This window comes from Diospyros lotus, chromosome 15 (assembly GCF_014633365.1).
Source record: "Diospyros lotus cultivar Yz01 chromosome 15, ASM1463336v1, whole genome shotgun sequence".
NCBI classification, from domain to species: Eukaryota; Viridiplantae; Streptophyta; class Magnoliopsida; order Ericales; family Ebenaceae; genus Diospyros; species Diospyros lotus.
Genome location: NC_068352.1, coordinates 19,245,441 through 19,258,415, shown reverse-complemented (window position 1 = coordinate 19,258,415; position 12,975 = coordinate 19,245,441). Strand labels below are relative to the sequence as shown.

Sequence of the window (12,975 nt, the reverse complement as noted above, 5' to 3'; positions counted from 1 at the left end):
AAAAAATATAAAATAATTTATAAATAAATAAATAAATTCAAAAATACTCTTTTATAATTGAATCATCACAAGTGGTTAATTCTGATTAAATTATTATATTATGTTATTTTATGACTAATATATAATGAATATTTCCTTTTTCTCTTGATTTTCAGGGTAAAATAATAGTTAATTAGTCAAGATGAAATGAAGAAAAATAGATCACACTTCTAAGTTTCTGCCATAGGATCACAATGTTATGTAAATTATAAAAATACATATCAAGACTAAGATTAAAGTAATATAATATGATTAATAATTTATTAATACTTAATTTGGCTATTGAGCTTTAAAAAATGTTAAATAAGTCATAGTATTTTAAAATTTAAGATCACATTAGTTGTTATTATATATGATTTTTTAATTCTATTTAACGATATTTTAATTTTAAAAAATTATTATTTATACTCCTTAGACTATACCTTAAACTACATAATATAACTAAAATAACAAAAATATCCATCACTCAAGACGGAGAGGAATATTTTAGTCGTTTACATTTGTGCGTGTAGGCCAGGGTGTAACTCTTGATGTACAAGTACCATGATTTTTAATTTTATTTGTAACGTTAATTTTATTCTCAATTAAAATAACATTATATAGTCACAAATTTAAATTTAAAAAGCTTCACACATGATTTGTGTCTTTTTTTTTAAAATACAATGATTAATTTGAAATATAAAACATTTTAATTTTTTTTAACTTCACCATTTTTCATTTTTTAACCATTATTGTGATGTTCCCCATAAAACCCATGATTTATTAGATAAACTTGATTATAGAGATTTAATCAATAATTTTGCATCTCAAAAGAGAAGAAAATTTGATTTTATATAAAGGTGAACATAGTCCAACACATATTTGTAGAATAAAAAGTTGCTATTGGTGAATTTTATTCTTTAATATTATGAGTTTAATGTTATGTTTTATTTCCCTTTATAAAAGAATCATGAATGTATAATTTTTTACTCACACTAATCTTCTTAGACTTTCAAGAAAAATTAGTTTTGTTCTTTTTTGTTTATTGTTGTAAGTTGTTTGGCTTTTTTTTCTTATCCCTGAAACATTATATTTTAGTTAAAAATTTATTATCATTAAGAGATTATTATATTTTGTAGTTGATTGAATTTTATTTATTTTTTATTTAATAAAATGATGAAATATTTATGTAAAAAATATATTATTTATTTTTTTATAAAAAAATTAATACTGAAATGCCTCAATAAACCTTTTTATCTAGAGTCATGCTATATGTACATCATTTTTGTACATTTTGGGCTACACAAGGTGTATCAATGACAAAAATACTCTGCGCCTCTCCATGCGCCTCACGCGCCTCTATGCGCCTCAGAGGGATATTTTTGTCATTGATACACCTTTGTGTAGCCTAAGGTGTACACAAAGGTGTACCAATAGCATTTTCCTTTTATCTAAGGCCCCCAACTTTATTGGATCGGCTCTGACACCTCATTTGCCCTTTTTCTAAATATTTATCTCTGACTTACTAACACGATCTTCCTTTTAAAAGAAGATTTAAATTTTTAGAATAAGGGTTATCTATATCTTCCTCCATAGAAGAGAAAAATCTATTCTCCATCAATGACTCCACCACAATTGATTTATGAGAGATAGATTTACAGTCATTTTCAACGATCTCAAAAATAGACTCATTGGTAGCGTCTTTCCTATTATGACAGGAAGGCTCACCTATTAATTTCTTTTGAATAAATGCATAACATTTTCTCTTACGACGAATAAACTTATTCTTCTAGGACATCAAGATAAAGGATAGCCAAAAACATGATAATAGGTACACATAGAAGACATCTACTAATATTTTATCGGTAAATGTGCAATCTTGAGATCATATGTGAAATCATCTATGCACTTATCCAACTCAATATATTTGGAAAAATGAAAAGACACGTATCTGTACCCAAATAGGTAAATATCTCAATATTGTTCTATTTTTAGAATGACGGCTCTTGTATGACTCTTATTGCTTGTATTCTCAATTCTAATAGATGAGATAAATCACATGTGTAAGGCTTTACTTCATTATCCAGGACGAGAATCGAACTCACGACCTATAAAAATGTCAACGGTTCGGATTGGTCCAATCTCATTAGAATCTAATAACCGAACCATTTTTAACGGTTTCAAAAAAATAAAAACTATAACCAAACCATTATATATATAAAACCAAACCATGACCAATTTGTCACACTGGACGGACCGATTTCGATTCTATTCAATTAACATTTAACTTCTAAATATTTTTGCAAAATATGAAATTACAAATAAATTTGTTAATTAAGATAAACCCATAACTTTATTAATGCTTCAAATCTTGAAGTAAAAGTAAAACAAAATAATTCACAGACTACATCATCAAATAGGATTATATTGACAATTTAATATAGCAATAGCACATAAAAGTTTAGAAATAAAAAAATTCATGAATTTCGTTAGTTTTCTAAGAATTGATACTATTTATACATATATATATATGTATACCCAAAAAAATTATAATATATATATAAGTATAATATCGGTTCCAGTTCGGTTCGAACCACGATTCGAAAAAAAAAATCAGTAATCAAACCAAATATATCGGTTCTTAATTTTTTAAAACCAGAACCTAACATTTGAATCTTAAAATCAATCCAAAAAGCACGATTCGATTCGATTCGATTTAGTCCTATTTACTAATTTTCGAATATTTTTTGACACCCCTAACGACCTATCAATGCGAACCCAGCATATCTTTAGATTAGCATGTAAAGTTTTCCCAACACATTTATAATAACTAAAACACCTTTAATAGACCATAATTTCATGGGCACATTATAAAATGTAGGTTTAATAACTGTAATATAATTTTTCAAATTTTATTAATATAAAAAAAAGGAATTCATTTAATAAGTGCTTTCTATTTTCTCATTTCCGTTATTAATAGTATTTTCTAAAGTTTAAATATTCACTTTTATTTTTGTTTTTTATTTTTAAATGAAAATTGTAAGATTTCTGCAAAAAGTATTTTAAACTCAATTCTTCTCTCTTTATTTCCAGTCGAACTAACCCACCTACTCCGCTTCATGTATTTAAAATGATTTATTAAATAAAATTAATAAAATTTATAAAATATAAATAAAGCCATTTATTTAATAATTGCCATTTCATTTCTTTTTGTTTTTTTTATATTGAAATAATTTTAAAATATAAATAAATTGAATAGAATTTGTAAAATTTTATTATCATTATTATTATGAGCTTCTTTCTCTAAAAAATGTGAAAAATATTAAAGATATTAGGAGGTGTCTAATTTAATGGAAAATGGAAAAAAGAATTATTTAATTGCTCAAATTCTTAAAATATGACTCTATGGAATTTGAAGACATTAACTAAAAATACATAAAATTGATATTAGTACCACTTTAATAATTTTAAATTATTATTTTCTCAACGAGTAATTAATTACCGATATAAATAGCATTAATTGTTTAAATATATGATATTAATGATGAAGATTGCACTCTAGGGAGCCTATCTGCATGGAATTTGAATTCTTTTATTTTTTTTATTCTTATTAAAAATTTGTAAGGTTTAAATAATTTAAAAAAAAACTTTTTAATTTTTATTTAATAAAATTTATTTCTTAAATAGTAGTATTAATGGTGTATATGGCATTATATATATAAATATATATATTTGTTTATTTATAGATGTATGAATATATAGATATGTAATTGATGTGTTATAAATATTAAAGGTTGAGATCCAAGGGCTGAAAATTTTTTCAAAAATATAAATAAAAAATAATGTTCTAATATAAATATATTGATAGTTGACATAATTTATTATTAGAATTTATAATTTTAATTTATCAATTAATTTTTTTTTATAATTAAAGTAGGGGTTAATTAAATCAATAATCGTTCAACTTTACATTCTGTTACTATTTAGTCATTGAATTTTGAAATGTTATCTGTTAATTACTAATATTTTAAAACTATTACTGTTTAGTTACTAAACTTTAAAATGTTACCTATTAATTACTAATATTTCAAAACTGTTTCTCATTTGTCACTCGTGAACTTAAAATTCAGTGACTAATGAGTGATGGGGTAAGAAACGATTTTAAAATATTAATGACTAGCAGATAACATTTTAAAGTTCAGTGACTAAACAGTAACAGTTTTGAAATATTAGTGACTAACATGTAACATTTCAAAATTCTATGACCAAACAATAACAGGATGTAAAATTGAGTGATTATTAGTATAATTAACCCATTAAAATAGTTAGATTTAAGTAAAAACTCAGTTTAACATAAGTGAGAATCTGTTAAAAATTTTAGCCCAATATAGGTCTCAATGAGTGGCGGGCTACACTGACTCCACCCCTATTGAGATTTATATATATATTATAAATAATATAGATAGATATTACAAAATGTGGATTATAAAATTAAATGGATCTGGCATTGTTTTTAAATATAAGGAATCTCATTTAGTTTGGCTTTAGAAAGTGGCAACCTCTAAATGTATGAATGCATGTGGCTGTGGGGTGTGGGTGCAAGTTGGAAGGTTGTATCAGTCCTTCCGGCCTAACTTACGTATCACAAAGTAGTTTGGTGTACCTACCCACCTTGACGTTTGAGTTTAGGATAAATTGCTTTTGACATCCCTACAATTTTATTAAACCTAAGTTGACTGTATGTCGTTTGGATTTTTGTTATTTAGCTCGAATGCTCTTTGAATTTTAAAATTTATCTAATCAATTAATAAAATTTTTAAAATTAGCTATAATGCCCCTCAGTTAGTGACAACGTTAAGTAAATTGATTTTATATTCTTGAACTTTAAGGACCTGTTTGATTGGAACCATGAAATTTACATAAAAAGAAAATAAGTTCTAGACAATTCAATTACCTAGAACTTATTTACATAGAAATTATGAACTATAAGTGTTTGATTGAATTTTATTTTCTATGTAATTTTCTCCCCCAAACCCACCCCCGTCTTCTTCCTACCTTCTCATATCTCTCTCTTTCTCTTAAATCCACTTCTTCTCCCTGTCATTCTTCATCGCCGCCATCGCTGAAGAATTGAGAGATCTAGCAGCACCAGACCATGCTGCCCTATCTTCTCCCATCGCCGCCATCGTTGCCTTCTCTCATCGCCGCCATCGCTGGAGCAAGCATCGCCGCCATCGCTGCTTTCTCCCATCGCCGTCATCGCTGAAACAAGCATCGCCGCCATCGTTACCTTCTCCCATCATGACCTAGAAAATAAGAAAGCGCCAGAGAAAGGAGATGAGGTCAATGAAGTGTTCGTCGACCGGATTTTCGACTCCAAGAAGATATTGCTATGGAAGGACCAACTTATTTTCAAAGCCTTCGTGGTAAGCTACCCATATCTCTCTCTCTCTCCCCCTCCCAAACCCAATTCTTTTCCCTGCCTCCCCCATCACCACCAGCGTTGGTTGTAGCGGCCATCGTCGCCGCTGCCATCTTCGTTGCCCATCGTTGATGGCCAATCTTCATTGGCCATGGCTGCCATCACCAATCGTCTTTCCCCTCTTCTTCTCCTTCATGCTTCTCTTTCGTGCTTTAACTTTTCTTCTTCTTATCTGGAATTTCTTTTCCTAGCCCCCTTTAAGAATTGATTTTCCAACAAAAATGGGAATTGGGGGTCACGTGATCAAAAATGAGAATTGAAATTACCTAGAAAATATTACTAATCAAACACAACAAAAACTAAAATTTATTTTTTATGAAAAATATGGCCAATCAAACAGGCCCTAAGTCTTCGAATTAAGCATCCTTTGAATGTTGAGTTTTCGAGGTTAACATTCCATAAACTTTGAGTTTTTGGCCTGTATATTTTTAGAATTTTTATTTTTTGTCAAATCAATCTGGATGCCTATTTTATGAAAGTTCAAGGATTGATTTAATAAAAAATTACATTTTAGAAATTGTTCAGATTAAATCCCCAAATTAAGTTTAAGTATACACGATCAACTTACTCAATGCCATTAATAACGTGGCTAATTTTGAAAAGGTTATGAATCAATTGGATGAATTTTAAAGTTCAGGAGATGTTCGAACCAAATGATCAAAGTTTAGATGCTTGGATTAAATGATCAAAATTTAAGCGATGTATGATTAATTTATACTTTTTTAAAATTGTTATGACACTTTTTACATTCTAAAAATTACATTTATTTTCTCTTAGTTAAAAAAATATTAAGCAATAAATACAATTTTATAAAACTTTAGGAGTAATTCTCATACAGACAAAAGTTTTAGGGTCTTCAGTGCAATTTATTCTTGAATTTGTGGTTCCTTTGGTGGAAAGGAGGAGGAAAAAGGTGAAGAAAAGTTACATGTAGGCTGCTTGATGACTTTTTGTTTTGCTTTTGTACTTAAGTGTAGAATAAGAATATATGTATAGACTGATTTGTCATTCAATCTTTAAAAATAAAAGAAGTTATTCTAATGATCTAATGCCTTGCTAAGGTTGGGAAGCTCATCCATTTTTGTTTTTAAAGTGGAAAAGATAAAAGAAACGTTAATCCAAAGAAAGGAAAAAGAAAAAAAAAGGAAAAAAAAAAGGTAAGACTAAGATAATTTATCCTTAAAACACACGATAACGATTATTAACAAAAAAAATAAAAGAAAAACACAGGATAAGATAAAAAAAAAAAAGAAAGAAAACACGGATAAGGATTGACTTGAGCTACTCATATTTTTATCATAATTGAAAAAGATTTATATCATATAAATTGAAAGTTTTTCAAATTTTTACATAAAAAATATTGAAGTAGAAAATTATTGTCACAAATTATGAGTTTGCCTCTTTAATAGTGTTGTTATCGTAATACAACAATTAAACTTGTTTGTCTTAGAAAAACTCAATAAAAAGGCAGCAAGGTTAGGCAGAAAAATAAGGTCAGCTCGGAGAATGTCATTTGAAGGGGTCCTCTAGAAAGGCTTTCAGGGCGTCTGTAATTACAAAAGGATCTTTCGAGGAAACTGAGGAATGGTGGTTCTAGAAGGGGCCTTTTGGTCTTCTGGTTTGCAAGGCAGAAGACAGTCCAAAAACATGCGGAGATTTCTCCATTGCAGGCTCTCTGATGCCTAAGTCAAACATAGTTATGTTGTGAAAGAGGTTATGCAAATGCAGTGCGATGTGGATGGTGTCTTTGGAAGAGTAGAGACTCTTTGAAAGAGGTATGCGTAGAAGAGTCAAAAAGGGATCTTTGAATCTCAAGACAAACCCTAAAAGTGAAGGGTCAATGAGTATTTATACCCCTCGAAAGACTAAGACACGTGACACACATGCACGAGCACACGTGACACAATCTTTCTGGTGAGGGTGTTCGATTGTCATTAGGTTAGGTTTTGAAAAGACAAGTTTTCAGGAAAACTAGTCTCCGAAAAGTCTCCAGAAGACTACCTAGGCTTTCAGGAAAATTGGTCCCCAAAGGAGTCTTCAAAAAGGGTACTTTGGATTTTCGGGGAACACGACCCCCGAATACCCTTCCAAAAGAAAGCATTCTTTTTAGCCTGAATAGGCTCCTTTGAGGAAACTCCCTCGGATGGTCTCCGAGAAAATCTCACAGAGGATATATTACAATAAATAGTAATAAAAAAATAAGAATGAATTGGATACACTACATGGGATGATTTTTTTTTGTTAAATCTTAATAATAACATTATTTGTCTCTCAATACTAATTTGGAGATGCTTTAAGATTAATGAGATTAATGACCAGCACTTAGAAATTATTAGCGAAAAACCTAATTTTAATTTTTTTTTACACACTTTTAACTCCTGTGTAATCTTTAACCTCTGATGGTATATATTTTATTTTTTATTTGATAATAAGTAATTTTCACTTTACAATGTACCAAATAGTACTTTAGACTATATGATACATTGTAAGGTGGTACGTTGAAAATTCCCCGTTATCATGAGAGAAAATTAGTACTTTAGGCTGACTCAAGCCAAAATCTGATAATGACAAGTGCTCTCGTCAAGGGAATGTATATCGTTCGTCAATGATGGGCAATTGAGTGATGCGCGAAAAAGGCCAAACCATTTTCATTAAACAAATAGGTAACTTTAAAATATGCAATTATTTTATTAGACAGATCATATTCATAGATGGTTACATAACGACCTTAATATGTTATACAATTAAAATTTTTTGAGACAGATACACAGATATATTACCATTTAATCGAGATTTTAAGTGAGATTGAAAAAGAGTTCATAAAATCAGATCGTAAAATCGTAAGATTTTAGAGACAATTAAAAATACCATTTAATTTTTATAAATATATGTTTATAATAACACAATTTTATAAAAAATAAATTAATATAATTTAATAACCTGATTATTCTTTATTATAACTCAAAAAATGATACTTCTAAAATATAACTCAAAACTAACATATTGGTATAGACAATTTAGAGGCAAAATATAATTTAAAATTCTTTAGAGAATAATTCCAATATATTCCATTAGATTTAAGTTACAATTTATACTTGAAGCGTAAACTCGTTTGGGGATCTCTGAAGCGTAAAATCGTAAAATTGTATATCTAAAATCGGAATTGTATAGGATTTTATCCCAAATAAGATTTTACATAAGATTTGAATCATTTGGGGGTCTCCGAAACGTAAAATCGTACGAGTAAAATCGAGATTTTAACAATAATATTTATATAATTACAACTTTATTTTTTTCCGTAATATTTTTGAATTATACCATGTGCTATTGATATTTTATTTTTAAATTGAAAAGCTTATATTACACACACTTCTTTTTATTTAATTTTCAAATAAATATATTAATAGGCCTGGTATTTTTTATGTTAATTTATTCACGAATATATTCACAAATAATAAGGAAAAGAATGAAAAAAAAAACAACACAATCCAAAGAAAAAACCAACATTAATTTTCAAACAATACGTTAAAATTTCATGTTTTTAAATAAATTAAAAATTGAACACAAAAAATTAAAATAACAAATTAAAATTTATGTGAAAACAACTCCAGGCCCATCGTTTTAATGCTCGGGAGAAGCTCTTTTTTGATACACACCACCAATACAATATATATATATATATTGCTATTTGATTAAAATGTTTTAAATTTAAAGAAACTATACAAGGTCAGCATTTTACTGTTATTTTTATCTTAAATTTTGGCTTGTAAGTTGTATAAACTTTTAGAGTTTTTATTTATTTATAATGAACTATCATTAATTGAAAATTTTAATTATGAAAAACGAGTTTACTAAATAATTAACACTCTTTATCTCCAATAAAGATGAACAACAGTGATGTGATAATTCATGTGTTAGTTTATCACAATCATAAATATCGATAATTTTTAATCTTTTACTTCAATTATGTAATGTTTTTGGTGTCAAACAAGTGAGGTTTAACAATTTTAAATTTAAAGTAATTTGTGGCCCATCAATGGCCTCTTTGTTAAAGTAGAAGAAACATCTAATTGGGTTGCCAAAAGTAAATTAATAATCCAATTATGTGAAAGTTCACCTTAGCATCCTCGCACGTTGATGCGTCGACGAAGCTGCTTGAAACTTAAGGCCAATCTCCATATATAGTTCCGTTTGAGTGGACCGTTTGACCGTTTATAAGTTGATGTAATAATTTTAAATTATTTATTTTATTTATTTAAGTGTTTGAATTTAACAAATAGTGTCTAAGTTATATAACTTAACCACTCATATATTAACTTTTGAAAAAAACTACTACTAATTAAGCTGAGTTGACCAAGTAAATGTCTATTTTACCTTCAATCTTTTCAACCATTTCTAGCTATTGCCCTTTTTCTTCAACCCTTCACCTCTCGCCTACCATTGTCGCCACCAGTTTTTTCAGTTGTCATCGTTGCCCCCGTCGTCTGCCATCGCCCCCAGTTTTTTAGCTGTCACCGTCGCCCCCGCGGTCCGCCGTGGCCCCAACTTTTTCGGCCCATAACCCGTCACCCCCAGCATCTGTCGTCTTCCCACCCCATCGCCCTCGTCTCCACTGCCATTGTCCCCACAGTTCGCCGTTACCCCTAGGATCTGCCATTGCAGTCCATTCGTCCTTTTCTCCTCACTGTCTCTGTACATGTTTAGATATATATAACAGTGTGTATATATATAGTAGTAATTTTAACATATATATATTAATATATTTTTAATTAATTTTAACATATATATACATTTATATAACAGTAATTTATAATTAATTTTATTTAAAATAAATATTTTATGTATTCTTTGTATTATTCAATAACATATTTATTTTCGTCTTTTTATCATACTTTGGTAGTTTATCAATTATTTCAAATCAAACACATAACTATTAACTAATAATTTAAAAGTATATTTTGTCAAACACATTATTAGCTTAAACGCTACCTAATTTAAACGTTATTATATAACTTAAACACTATTCAACTTAAACGCGGTTAAAAAAAAGCCTAACCAAACTAGTTCATGGGCAGGAAAGTGAGTGGAAACCTCACACATGCACTGAGATACACAACTTTGGCAAATCTTTAATTAAAGAGAAACCGTCGAGGCTAGTACATTTCAACTTGCCCGACAAACCCAAAACAACAATCAGAATAACACAGAGTGCAAACAAATCCAAAGCGTCGAGAAACCAGAATCAGAACACCCTCACACTCGCAACAAATTACTACATATTGTTATAAAAAAAATAAAAAGAAAATGAAAAGCCACTTCATATGTAATAGAATAATTATTAACACTAGATACTGATGAAAACACAATTAAAATTTGATGAAGCCATCGACAAATTATATTACACACACACGTTACAGAATCGTGTTATATATATATGGCTCTACATGATGGAACAAGCATGAGGATTCTCATCGCTGAAGGCGGCGCCTGTGTGGTGCCCAAGCATGGTGGATTGAGCAGGAGCGTGGCCGTAATCGTATCCATGTTTGTAGTAGTTGTAGGAAGACGATGGCTGGGGAGCATAGCCGATGGAGTGTTGCTGCTGATACTGCTGAATATCGGTGAAGTTTTGGTAGTGAGGATTGTGGGGGAGCTGCCATATCTCGGCCCTTCTTCCGCCCTTTCGGACCGTCTTTAGAACCTTCTTCTGCTCCGCCCATCCAGTCACTGTCACTTTCTGCATCTCCATGTCGATCTCTACATTCTCCACTCCTAAATATGCACCCCCCATTGTTTGTTACACATTAATTATAGAAAGAACCAAGGAGCAAGCTTATTCAACAACTACCAGCCTTGGCCACCTTCTCATTCTTTACAACTCCAAACTCTCATTTCTTTGAAATTTACGTAATTTGAGTTGATGAGTTTTATTATGCAAAAAGAGAAAAGGAGCATACTTATTCATTTTTCTTTCTATCTTGTTTGGTTTTATTAAACCTACCATCCAATTTTAGGCTTGAGATTAATTAAATACTTTATTATTAGGTGAGTGTTATTCCATTAAAATCGAATGACTAAACATTATCAACTAATTTCTAGTTAATTTAATTAGTTGAGTTTTTTTCAATTAAATTTTGTTCAGTTCAGTTTTGTCACACACACCCAACCAAAGAAACTTATATATGATTATTTATGAAAATACCCCTGAGCTTTAGCATGTTTTATTGCTGGGAATTTTAACATGTTATTTTGTTTCCTTAGGTTATGGAATTCACAACTATATTTTTTTTAAAAGAAAAAAATCGAGATTTTGAATAATATCCATTTGAATAGCCAAATAATTCAGCTATAGAGTGAACACGTGAGTTTAAATATCAATTTGAGATATGAGTTACGTATAGAGTAAATGAAACTTATAACATTATCATATTCATGCAATTATTAATTGAAATAAAAGTTTACATGGCAGTCACTTATCTACTACGTGAAACTCTCTTCAACTCAATCAATTAATATGGACCTACAAGCTGGAATCGGACTACATAATTAAACCAGTCTAAATTGAGCCTCTCTTTTGTTAGGTTTGTTATATATCATGTCTAGATTCAAAATTTCTTAATTGATCCTGACCACTTCAAATCTGGATCCAACCACCTAGCTACTGTAGAAATGAACCGATTCAATATATAATATTATACATAATTCTGTTAACTTAACACATATACATATCTCCAGAAAGATGAAAAGAGGTATATATATATATATATATATATATAAATGTGCGATTCAAACTCGGGGGAACTAAGAATTCAGGTTACCTTTAAGCTTGAGAAGAGCTTTTCTAATCTTGCTCTCACATCCGGGGCAATCCATGTGAACTCTCATCTCTATGGTCTGCACGCGCAACAAAATCAATCAAGTAACCTTCACTAACTCGCGTTGCTGTAATAATATACAAGCATGCATATATATATATATGTATATTATCTTTGCTAATACATGTATATATTGTCAAGCTTGTTGCAGTATCAGAGAGAGATTGATTAGATACCGTCATCGTTTTGAATTGCGCGAATTGTTCTGATGTGTTCTCTGAGAAACGCAAAGCAGCTGTTGATGATGATATCTCTGAATCGCTTAAGCAAAATGAGGAATGGGGAGCAATTGAGTCGAGCCCTATCTCTATGTCTCTATTTATATATATATATATATATATAGTTAGCGTGTGTACATATAATTAACAACTTAGAACCGCCTCTCTCTCTCTCTGTACTCTAATGCAACCCTCATGCATTAAGAAAAACACTTCTTCACCGACTACTTATCATGCATCACGTGTGTGTATACGTTGAAAGAGCCTTTGTATTGTCTAAATTAAAATATAAAAGCCCCAGGGGTCGAGCCGCGTGAATTAAGAGTGAAACTTAAGTGCTCGTCGATCACTTTCAACTGGTTGTGCACGGGTTCGATTTCTT

At 29.8% G+C, this 12,975-nt stretch overlaps 1 protein-coding gene across 1 annotated transcript; it reads right to left on the bottom strand.

Annotated features, from left to right (window-relative positions):
• Nucleotides 1-10,773: 10,773 nt before the first annotated feature.
• Nucleotides 10,774-12,668, bottom strand: LOC127792541 (heavy metal-associated isoprenylated plant protein 28). The gene is made up of 3 exons (XM_052323067.1): nt 12,552-12,668; nt 12,319-12,394; nt 10,774-11,272 (listed from the first exon to the last, which is right to left on the bottom strand). The coding sequence occupies exons 1-3, from the start codon at nt 12,555-12,557 to the stop codon at nt 10,941-10,943; spliced, it is 414 nt and encodes a 137-aa protein (XP_052179027.1). The 5' UTR covers nt 12,558-12,668; the 3' UTR covers nt 10,774-10,940.
• Between the last annotated feature and the right edge of the window lie 307 nt (nt 12,669-12,975).